Source organism: Rousettus aegyptiacus, unplaced genomic scaffold (assembly GCF_014176215.1).
Source record: "Rousettus aegyptiacus isolate mRouAeg1 unplaced genomic scaffold, mRouAeg1.p scaffold_m13_p_1, whole genome shotgun sequence".
Lineage (NCBI taxonomy): Eukaryota > Metazoa > Chordata > Mammalia > Chiroptera > Pteropodidae > Rousettus > Rousettus aegyptiacus.
The window spans coordinates 138,892,840-138,905,339 of record NW_023416284.1 but is presented as its reverse complement, the minus strand read 5'-3'; the positions used below and the strand labels follow the sequence as shown (position 1 = coordinate 138,905,339).

At 34.2% G+C, this 12,500-nt stretch overlaps 1 protein-coding gene across 2 annotated transcripts in view; it reads left to right on the top strand.

Annotated features, from left to right (window-relative positions):
- Positions 1-12,500, top strand: part of ASCC3 (activating signal cointegrator 1 complex subunit 3) — a 265,634-nt gene that overhangs the window by 234,107 nt on the left and 19,027 nt on the right. For both annotated transcript variants that reach the window (XM_036220315.1, XM_036220319.1), the window contains exon 37: positions 6,562-6,786. In XM_036220315.1, coding sequence (XP_036076208.1) covers positions 6,562-6,786 — 225 coding nt within the window. The remainder of the gene's footprint in view (positions 1-6,561; positions 6,787-12,500) is intronic.

Below are 12,500 nucleotides of genomic sequence, written 5' to 3'. Positions count from 1 at the left end.
AGGGGTCATGTCTGTTTTTGTTCACCATTGTATACCAAATAATAATATATGCTGAATAAATATTTGACAAAGAAATGACAGCGCAATGAGACCTTGTCTATTGTGGTATTAAAATACTTTTATGTTTATTAAAGTATATAGTTTTATGCAAAGAAATTCCGAAACCCTTAGTTTACAAGGATTGCTTTATGCACTGAGAAAAGGCATCACTGAATTAAATTTTCGAGTAAGGTCACTATCTTTGGGTAAGCTACATTAAAGGTCTGATGATCCCCTTATTAGACTTAGAAGGATCACTCTACTGCAGAGCATTTTTTCCAGCCTAACGTACTCAGCTGTTAGCAGACTCGTCTGACACTGATACTGCTGGCAGTGAGCAAAATCACAGTCCTACAGAAGCAGGGGATTAAAGCAATAAAGTGGGTAAGTCCAGCAGAATTGGCATGGTTTGGAGAACAGTGGGGTCACATCTTATACAGAGTATTTAGATTCTAAAGTAAGCAAATACAACGAAAAGCATTAATGGCCAAATTTACCTGAAAACACCCTCAAAAGTACAGTATACATCACTGTGAATAATCAGCCCTGTTCAGGTATGCTGCTGCTCAGTGCGTTCAGCACCACTAGTTTTTCTTCTAGCATCAGATCATTTTTTTGTTAGTTTAGCACCAAATGAAGTAGTTGGCTTGCATGTAGAAGTCATGCATTAAGAAAAAATGTGCATCTTTGAGTACTAGAATTACACATCACAGAAAGATAAGATAGTCACACTTCCAGAGGTATTTGGGAACTAAGTTGCAGAAATGCCCAATTTATTTTGTTTCTCTCTCTTTCTCTCTCTCCCCATCCCCCCTCCCTCCCTATACCTCTCCCCCTTCCCCTTTCCCTTTCCTCTCTCAGTGTGGGAGAGGGGGATGTATAATTGTGTAATGTATGTAATCGAATTTGAACAAGATTGTACTGAGAGAAGTGGATTACTGAGATAATTCTATTAATTAGTGCTTTCAGTCAAATTTTTACTTTCCCTTTAATTTTGTTTTAATTGAACTTTTTATATAATTTGTAAGTCTAAACCTATTTCCTATGTAACCTAAACCTGGAGAGCTGATTCACTTCACTTTTAAAATAATGATTCGATTTTCTTCTGGTAAAAGATCAGAAATTGTATTTTATGAACGGTAGAAAGAAATCTAAGTATGAATACATTTTTATATGAAACAGATTGAAAGCTGATTTCCTCTCCCTCCACCTCCATTTATCGATACCATTGCCTTCTCCCTTTAAGTGTGTTTTGCATGCTCAACAGAAAGCTCCCCCTCACTGAGTGTTCCCAACTTCTCTGCAATTAACAGCATCATCCTTCTCCTCATCCCTGAGGCTTAACCCTTAGACCTCCCCTTATCTTATTTTATGGATCTGCTCCTACTCTTTCCCAGGGCTAGAAAGCAGGGACTCTCTCCCTCTCTCCTCTCCTGTGAATTGTCCTAACCATAGAACAAACTGTGCCTTTTGGGGGAAACTTTCCAACACATTCAATTCACTTCATTGCTCTTCTCTGAATAACAGAATTTTATTCTATGCTTAAAATAATTTTATAAATTGTTTGCCCCAATATTTTAATTTCCTTGATGAAAAAGACCATGACTTAAATTTCTGAACCATCTTCTTTCTTATCTGCTATTTCGTTTTTTTAAAGCCATTTAGCAGCTCTGGGATAGGTTACCGATGGAGATTTGCATGGTGTCCAGATATTGGATTGAGATGGGTCGGTCATGAGGTGATAATGCTTCAGTTCTGAAATTCACCTGAAATTGAAAATAATAGCATCGTCACTGTAACTGGTTCTTGTTTGGCAGATGACCTGAGAAAACAGGAAAGAGGTGAAATGACATGTGGAAAGAAAATGGAGATGATACATGAGGCAAAACATTACTAACTGCTAATATGTTAGCACAACTCCTTACGTAAAACAATCCAAAGGAGTGAAGACAGTGTTCAAAATAGTGTAGAGTAACTGTGATATTTTTGACTACAGCAAAACAAAATAAGGCAAAAGATGTAAATTAAAAAATATTTCCAGTTCAGATAATAGAACATTGCAAATATTTAAGATTTTTTTCAGCATACTATAGTAAATCAATTGAAATTATTTTTACACATTTTTCAGTTTCTTGGACTCCCCATTTTTTCTCCCACTGTAGGGACCTTGCATATACTGTTCCTGGAACACTTTTTTACTTCTCTCTTCATCTAGTTAATACCCGCTCATCTTCTGTATCTTTGCTCATCTGCCTTTTCGTTCGGGAAGGCTTCATGATCTTTTTAACTTGGTCAGATTTTTTGCTAAACACTCATTCTTCCATGTATTTCTTCTTCACAGCATTTGTCACCACATCAAATTCACATTTATTTATGTGATTGAATAATGTCTATCTCCCTCATAAGGAAGATATTCAACAAATATTTATTTAAATGAATTTAGTCCATTCAATTTTTGAAATAGGAATTTACCTATTAATATAGTCTGAAATTTTATAACAAGGATATAACCCTATCATCACTGGCCTTTTTATTAGTACTCTTGTAGTATATTCTTAACATACAGTAAAGGCACAAATTTCTGAAATTATAAACGAGAAAAGATGAAGATATACATAGATAGTAGAATATGCCAAATGTTTTGAGTTCCATATAATAAAATCTTAAAGTGTTCCCTCATACTATCTTATTTCATTGGCAAGAATCTTATGCCTATCAGGTGCAAATCAAAAGTTACCTTGTTCCCCTCTCTGAGGTTCAGCTCTTCTGTCTTCCACTCTCACCCCTGCCCCAGACAACCACTAATCTGCTTTGTTGCTGTAGATTAGTTTGCATTGTCTAGAGTATTATTTCAGTGAAATCCTGGAGTATGTACTTTCCTATTGATCTGCATTTTTACACTCTGCATAAATATTTTGAGATTCACCTATGTTATGTCTAGTATCAATAGGTCATTCTTTTTATTCTGAGTAGGATTCCACTGTATGAATGAAATACAATTTGTTTATCCCTTTGCCTATTGATGACATTTAAGTTTTTTCCAGTTTCTTACTTTGTAAGTAAAGCTGTCAAGTACTATGTACCGTTCTTTTTGTGGACATACACTTTCTTTTCTTTTTGGTAAATTCCTACTAATGGAATGGCTGAATCACATGGTAGTTACATATTTAATTTTTAAGAAAAAGTGACTGTTCTCCAGAGAGATTGTAACATTTTACATTCCTACAGGCTGTGTGTGAAAGTTTCCATTTTTCCACCTCCTTGTCGATACTTGGTATGTTAATCTTTTAAATTTTTGGCCTTTCTAATTTTTATTTTCCATATAACTAATGATATTGCACACCTTTACATAAAGCGGCTATTAAATCTTTGCCTATTTTTTACACTGGGCTGTTTGTTTTCTCACTGTGAATTTTGAGGGTTTATATATTCTGGATACAAGTACTATGTTAGATATATGATCTGTAAATATTTTCAGTTTGTGACATGTTTTCATTCTCTTAACAATATATTTTTAAGAATATATTTTTTTATTTTGATGAGGCTCAGTTTATCATTTTTTTCTTTTATAGATTATCCTTTAAGTTACCCTATCAAAGAAATATTTTCCAAACCCCAGGCAGAAAAAAAATGTTCTCCTGTGTTTTCTTCTGAAAGTTTTATAATTTTAGATTTTGTATTTAGGTCTCGAATGCATCTCGAGTGAATTTTTATATACTATATAAGGCAGGGACTGATGTTCTTTTCACTTGCTTGCTTGTTTGCATGCGGATACCCAGTTATTCTACTACCATTTCTGGAAAAGACTATTTTTTCTCCTCCGCTTTGCCTTTGAGCCTTTGTCTAAAACTGGTTGTCTATATATGTATAGATTTATTTCTGGACTCTTTATTCTATTCCAGTATAACGCTTTTTTGATTAGTGTGGTTTTATATTAAGTCCTGAAATCAGGTAGCGCTAGCTCTTCAACTTTGTTCTTTTTCAGAGTTCTTTTAGCTAGTCCAGGTCCTTTGAATTTCTATATGAATTTTAGAATGTGATGTATTTTATAGTAAGAGGTATATATTTTGTCTTGAAATATGTATTTGGTCTTTGTCCCTATTTCTGGCACAGAACTCCTAAAATCCTTGGCATTTCCAAAGGGATAGAATCAGTAAAAGTGTCGCTTATTATGTAAATGGGGTAACTTTTGGAAAGCACCTGAGGATGGGGGCTGCTTCAACCACAGGGTTAGAATGTTGGAACTTTGCCATCGCAACCCCGCCCCCTAATCTCTGCGGGAGGACAGAGGGGCTGGAGATTGAATTAATTACTAATGGCAATGATTTAATTAATCACGCCTAGGTAATGGAACCTCCGTAAAAAACCCAAAAAGACCGGGTTCAGAGAGTTTTCAGGTTGGTGAACACATGGAGATTGGAATGTGTACCCAGCTCAGAAAGAGCATAGAAGCTCCAACCCCTTTCCCTGTACCTTGCCCTGTGCACCTTTTCCATCTGCCTGTTCCTGAGTTACATACATTCTTTTATAATACACCAGTAATCTAATAAGTAAAATGTTCCTCTGAGTTCTATGAGCTACTGTAGCAAATTAATCAAATCCAAGGTAGGGGTTGATGGAACCTCCAATCTATAGCTGATCAGTGAGAAACACAGGTGGTAACCTAAGCTTGCAACTGGCATATGAAGTGTGGAGGAGAGGCAGGCTTACAGAACCAAATCCTTAAACTGTGGGATCTGGTGCTATCTCTGGGTAGATAGTGTCAGAATTAAGTTGAATTGCAGGATACCTGGCTAGTGTCTGAGACTTGCTTGTTGGTGTGCAAACCTAACACGCACACACACACACACACACACACACACACACACTGGAACTGATAATCAGAACCCTTTAAAGTATTAACTTGCCAATATCTACCAAAGGATAAAAGTTCTGTAGTTTTGTTTGAGATTATATTAAATCTATAGATCCATATCAATTTGGGGAGAATTAAGGTATATTTCTCCACTTAGTTTTGTCTTTTTTAACTGTAGTTTTCAGTATGTGAGTCTTTTACATTTTTTGTCAGATCTCTAAGTCCTTCATATATCTTATGCCTTTATAAATTTGTTTTCCAGTTCTGATTTTTGGTTGCTAATATACAGAAATACAATTGATTTCATTGGATTTTCTATATTGATGATAATATCATCTACAAATACAGTTTTACTTCTTCCTCTTCAGTCCGAATCTTTTATTTTCATTTAAATGTGGATTATTTTCATTAAATATATAGTCCTCCATATCCCCGGATTTTGCATTTTTGGATTCAGCTAACCATAGGTAAAAAAAAAAAAAAAAAAAAAAAAAAACAGTGCTTTGTTAAAAAGAACAGGGTGCTGTGGCATATTTCAGAATGGTTCGTACCTCTCCCCTCCCTCCCTCCCTCTCTCTCTCTCTCTCTCTCTCTCTCTCTCTCTCTCTCTCTCTCTCTCTCTCTCTCTCTCTCACACACACACACACACACACACACACACACGAAGCCCAAGAGGATTTTTCTCCTGTATTTACTGTGGGAATCAGGTAAAAATCCTGACGGTAAATCGCAGAATATTGTGCTCCCCACCCCCTGCCCATGTCGGGGTCTCTCTGGAGTTTTCAGCTCTCAGATTTGTCCACACACAACCCCCCTGTAATTCACCAATTACAGTCGGGTTTTCTCACACCAGCCCTTGTTCCTGTTGTGGCTTCTGCTTGTGAGTCTCTGCTCCTTTTAGTGGTGAGTCTCTGAATTTGCCTCTGTTTCCAGTCTGCGGGGAGGGAGGAGGGCAGGAATTTGCTCTGTGTCCTCTTCTCATATGGATGCAAGAAGAGCTGTTAATTTTCCAATCTGTTTAGCTTTTTACTTATTAGGACAGAGTGGTGGCTTTCAAGCTTCTTACATGTGGCACTGGAAACCCTCAATTTTGAATAATTTTATTTTAATCCAATTTACTACAATAAATTTTAAGTTAGTGATCCTAATCATCACCCTTTTCTTACCTCACCAATACTATCCTCATCCCCACCCCTCCTGTGCAGTCCTGCATTATTTCTTCCACTCACATGTAGATATCAAATTAAATATTACTTTTCCTAAGTAGCTTTCCCTGACCCTCTAAATAACTGTGTCCCCAAACCGAAAGTTCCTTCAGCACTCTGTACTTACCATGTCATAACATTCATTACACTTGGTAGAACTCGTTTGTCCCTGATGCTCTCTCAATTTCTGATTCACTATTGTGGGCTCAGTGTCAAGCACAGTGTTTAATGCCTAGTAAGATCTCTGTTATTTTTGTTAACTGCATAAATATTATACATTACTAGCTTTTGCTTTCATATTATTAATAGTATTGAACAAAGCAAAATTCTAAGGGATATGGTTATCTTACATTTTTTTCTAAACCATGTTTTAAATGTCAGCAGTTAAAGCTAAATACATTAATTATTATACTTTTGATCTATCACATTAATGTATATATCTGTCTGTTGGTTTCTTTTCAGGATGCAGAGGAATACACAGATTTGCCAGTAAGGCATAATGAAGATCATATGAACAGTGAACTGGCAAAATGTCTTCCCTTGGAATCAAACCCTCATTCATTTGACAGCCCTCATACCAAAGCACATCTCCTACTACAGGCACATCTCAGCCGAGCCATGCTCCCCTGCCCAGATTATGACACTGATACCAAAACAGTCTTGGACCAAGCTCTCAGAGTATGTCAGGTATGAAAGTCATTTCTTATACCTACATTTTCTCCCATCACTTCGGTTTTTTCCCATCTTAGAATAAAAAAAAAAAAATACTTGCATTTAAACATTTGTATTACAGCATTGTTGAGAAAAACCCGATGTATCAAAACAAGAATTTTCAAAGGAAAAGCAAATACAAATGCAATAAGATGACACCTTCAGTCATTCATTTGCTCAAAATTTATTAAGGTGAACTAAGTACCAGATACTTTTCTAAACACTGAGCATATAGCAGTGAATAAGACAGAAAAGTGTCTGCTGTAAGATGGAGAAGACAGACATTAAAAATATAAACCAAGGGGTAATAACTGCTATTTAAAATAATAAAAATGTATAATACAATAAAATATAGTATGTAATAAAATATAGTATAGAAAGATGTAAGGCACTGTTTTGCACTGTTTTTTTAATGTGGTATTCAGAGACTATCTTGCTTATCAGGTGACATTTAAGAAACAGTTAAAGGAAAGGAGTGACCCAAGGGGGTTACCTAAGGGCGTATATTCCAAATGCTAAAAAAACACTAGTGCCAAGACTCTTATGTAGTTGCTTACTTGATATATTCAAGGAAAATCAAAAAGGATGGAAAGAGGTGGTTAGAAACGAGATCAGGGACGGTATTGGAGTGGAGATTATTATAGAGAAAATGGGGTCAGATCACGTAGGGAGTTTATAAACTCATGGTAAGGATTTTGGATTTTACTCTGAATAAGAAGGAAGCTACTAGAGCAGTGGTTCACTAATTAATGGTCATCTTGGTTATATCTATGAATATTTACCATATTAATTAAAACAGAAATTCTCATATATTTATTCATTTAAAAATATAATAATAAACTCATATTTTAATATAAATAACATGATTTTTCATGACAAATACCAATTTTACAAAACAAAATTAGTGAGAAGTGTAGCATTGTTTTATGCTTTTGCACATATTTTTAATATCTGGCTTGGTAGAAGTCAGCTAAGATTTACATATCGCCTTTTACAATAACTGTTACAATATGATGTTTTAGTTGAAGTATGTGAAGAAAATCCAGCTTCACAGAGATATGTAGTTTAAAAAGGGAAGAGTATTTTAATAGCCTTTTCAGATTATTGTGGATATTCTTTGATACTATATGAAAACTTGACATGTGATATTTCCTAAAGGTCAGTTGCAATTTGAAATTTGAAACCATGTCAGTGAACTGTATACCTTGAATGCTCAAAGTCTAGGCAAAAAATAATGGTGGCTGGACCATGTTGGTATGAGTAAAATTGGTTAGAAGTGGTTGGATGCGTATATATGTATATGTGTGTATGTATGTATGTACGTACGTATGTACGTTTGTATCTTTTAAGGAGAACTAACAAATTCTGCTACTGGATTGGACAAGGGTTTTTAGGGAAAGTGAAGAACTGAAGATGATTCCAAAACTTTTCTCCAGGGCAACTGGAAGACTGACGCAGCTATTTACTGGGAGATGATTGTGAGAGGACCAGGGTAGGAGAGTACACCTAAGTGACTGACATAAGAGATTTTGATTTTCTACATTATACCTTTTTGGGACATTTCTGTAATAATTTTTTTTTTTTTAATTTTCAAAAGACTTAAGACGTTTTTAAAAGTAGTGTAAATGAGTCCATGAAGATTTGTGTACGAGGGTCATTTGCAAAATTAAATACTTGAAAGTAACCTAAGTATCTTTCAGGTTATAGAACACTGTAAAATATTACACTTCCATTTATGAATTCTACATCTATATAGAATATCTACATCTATATGTGAACATGTACCTAGAGAGAAGATTGAGATTAGTTTGCACCGAAAAATTACAAGTAGCCATCTCGTGTGGCAGGATTTTGGATGATTTTTAATTTTTTCTTTATCCTTCTGTAAACTGTTTGAATGTTTTAAAATAAGCTTGTAACAATTTTATTATCAAAATAACTTAATTATTTAAAAGAATAGAAATGTCACCTAAAATAGAGTTAGGCACAAACTTATCAGAAATTAGAAGAGAAGTAAGGCTATAATAAACACATAAATTTTTTTGATGTTCTTTTTGCAACTAACACATGGTTTACCTCTCTAGGAAGATGATTTGCCACTCTTTATTAGTCACGCTTTATAAACAGGGGTTAAAGTTCCCAAAGTTTTCACTGGGGCCCTGGATACTCCTTTGTGCTTCCTATAACTGTTTTTTTTCCTCCTTAAAAACTGACCTGTTAATGAACCCAAGGGTCAGAAAGGGTGGAAGAAAAGTTGCAGAGGGAATTAAATTTTATACTTGCAGATATACTTATTAGATGTTCGTATATATATCATATATAAAAGTTATTTAATCAACTCATTGATACTTTTATTTTCACCACTCAGTCAATAATGATTCAAAGGCTATATAATAATCAAAACTAGCCATTTCTAAAGGAGTCGTATTTCTGAATTTGCTATAAGGGAAGAGGATTCAGTCAGGTACATTTAGCCTCTATTAAATATTTTATATACAGTTTCTTAGGGTGATATTTAAATTTCTTGAATATTTTTTGATCCCTCTAAATAACATCTAAAGAGCAATAGTTTTCTCTTTAATTATAAAAGTAATCCACTTCATTGTAGAAAACTCCGAAAACAACATATTAAAATTAAAGTTATTCATAGTAATTATATCTTTACCCCCAAGAATATGAGCCTCTTTTCTATTAATGACTTTTTAAAATTTTTTTAATTAAAAATTGCTTTTTAATATTTTTTGTTTTGAAATAATTTTAGACATATAAAAAGTTCATAAAAATGGTACAACACACTTTCAATATGTCTTTCACCAGCTTCCCTTAATGTTAACATCTTGCCTTGGTACTAATCTAGTCCTATTAACTAATCTACCTCATTAAAATTTTTTCAATTTGAGTTTTATTTCACTAATGTCCTTTCTCTGGGCCAGGATCCAATCTATTGCATTTAATTTTCATGTCGCCTTAGTCTCCTTGACTTTAACGACCTTGGCACCTTTAAAGAGTACTGACCAGTTATAGAGTTGTCCTTCAATTTGGATTTCCTTAATGTTTCCCCATAATTACACTGAAGTTATGTATTATTGGCAAAAATCTCATAGATGTGATGTTTTGCCATCTCGGGGTATCACCAGGAGGCTTCGTGACATGGATGTCTCATTACTGGTGATGTTGACTTTGTACAGTTGAGGTGGTATCTGCCAGGCTTCTCTACTGTAAAGTTACTTTTTTTTCCTTTTGCATTTAATATGTATCTCCGGGGAGATACTTTGAGATTTGAAATTATGCAAATACCCTGTTTCTCATTATACTTTTGTACATTATTTTCAGTATCCGTTGAGTGATTTTTGCCTGAAATAATTACTACTATTGTGATTTTCTATTTCCATCATTCTCAGAATTTACTATAAGAAAGACCTTTTCCTTCTTTATTTATTTACTTTATTCACGTGTTTATGTAAGTATAGTCTCACAAGTGTTTGTTTTTTCTACTGGATATAACTCATTACTATCATTATTTATTTTGCTACTCATATTGTCTCAGAGTCAACCACTGAGGCCTCTCACACTGGCTCCTATATTCCTTGATGCTCCTTATCATTTTGTGAACAACACCTTGCATTCTGGCATCTTGTACTTTAACCCTGCACCAGCCCTGGAATCAGCCATTTGTCCAAAGAGCCCTGGTTCTTTTTTACCAGAGCATAGTTTTAGATACTAAAAGCTGAGCACTTGTTGACTTTGTCTCTATCTGGGTGTCTTGCCTCTAAGACCCTCTCAGTGGACGAGACTAGGAAATAGAACTATGCCTACACAGATGTCTATATGTACGTGTGTCTCTTTATATGTGTATGTGTGTATGTATGGAAATATGTGTTTGTGTTTGGGTGAATGAAAGACTTTTGTATTCATTAAACCATGAGTTCATTCTAATACGTCCAATTCTAATTCAGTACCAAAGGGTTTGTTTTTAGTCTTCGTCCTTTTTAAATTTGTAACTCCTTTCTCTACCTATGAGAAACCTGGCTCTTATTAATCAAAGTATATTATTTCCTCAGTTCTAGCATACTCCTGATGTAGTTTTAGAATTACTAACCCTTATTCCTGCAAAAAACAAATTTACCAATTTAAGTATCATAGTTGTTATAGTTCGTTTTCCTCTTTGGAGGCTCAGAGGCTCTTTTCCTCTATACATTTACGCACATACACACTTGCCCTCTCACTTTTTTCTTTTACGGGTTTTTACCATGTTATTTAATAACCTTTTTAAACAATATAATATTAAATATTCTTCTCGAGCATAATGGCTTCTATATGCCCTTATGTGAAGATCATAGTTTTTTTAATGAATCCCCTGTTGTCAGACATTGAGTGTGCAATTTTCTTTTTTTTTTTTATTAAGTTTATTGGGATAACATTGGTTAATACAATTATATAATTTTTTATTATAAATTATAAGCATTAGTTATGATCATCTTAAATGTTGACTTGCCTTTTCAGAAGCCACCTAGAAAGAAACTTATTTGTACAGAAATGACAGCCAACTTCATATCCTAACCCTCTTATTTCTGTAGGGATTGTTATTTTTGTTGTTGTTGTTAAGATTTTGATAAAAGTAAACAAACCAGGAAAAAAAAAAAAAGGATATCAGGATTGCCCATGGGAAATTTGGGGATAAAATTGAGTAGGTAAAATTTTCCATGACCAATTGACATTTTAATTATTGTACCCTATTGTTCTCATTTGATACATGAATACTGTTGGCCTTAGAAAGCATCGGTTCGAGCATTTTCCAGCTCTACTAGCTGATTGAAAATTGTACCACTACCTTCATGGAACATCAGCATGACCTTGTGTTCTATGTATGGGACTCAGTGCCACCAGCTTTAACTGTAAACTCAGTTCTGCTCCTATTTCAGTATAGGGCCGTAGGCATGTCACTTAACCCCTGGTGTCTGAGTAAAAATAACACCATGTAAGACTAGGACATTAGTGTTAATATTTATAAAGTAAACAACTATTCGAGGACTCAAGGAACTAGGTCTTAGTATCCTCATTCTTAGCAGTTCTTTTATTCCCTTGTTTTATCATAGTCATTTAACTCTAAAGTTTTTTTATTCTCTTTATTTTATATAAATATACCTTTTATATGATCCATCATTTAAATAACGAATAGTCTACTTTTGACTACTGATGTCCTAGGGAATCTTTCACAAAGATAAAAAACATAGTTGTTATACTAGTAATTTACTCTGGCTTGAAGTCAGAATGTACAATACAGCCTGCCTTGTCTCCTCTTATTTGAAGTTATAGGTGAGGGTTATTTGTGTCAATTTGGGGTTTAAGGTATTTTTGTGGTGATTCCTTTTAATATTGTAAGTTACTAGCATTTCCATTTCCATTCTACCCCACAAAAAATAAAAGTAAAAATTTCTGTACATATCTCATTTTTTAAATCTGCTTAAAATATTCTAATTTGTAAGTTGAACAATTCTGTAATTGATTATTCTTGCCATTTACCTTTGAGAGCCTCTTCTTGATCATGTTAACTCTAAAATATATTTGTAAAATTTAGTGAATGAGATGACGTACTTTCTGTACCAGATATACCAAAGAAAAACTTCATGTGAACATTTATGGAAAAACTGTAAATAAGTATCAAAAATTAAAGTGACTTGCCTAAATTT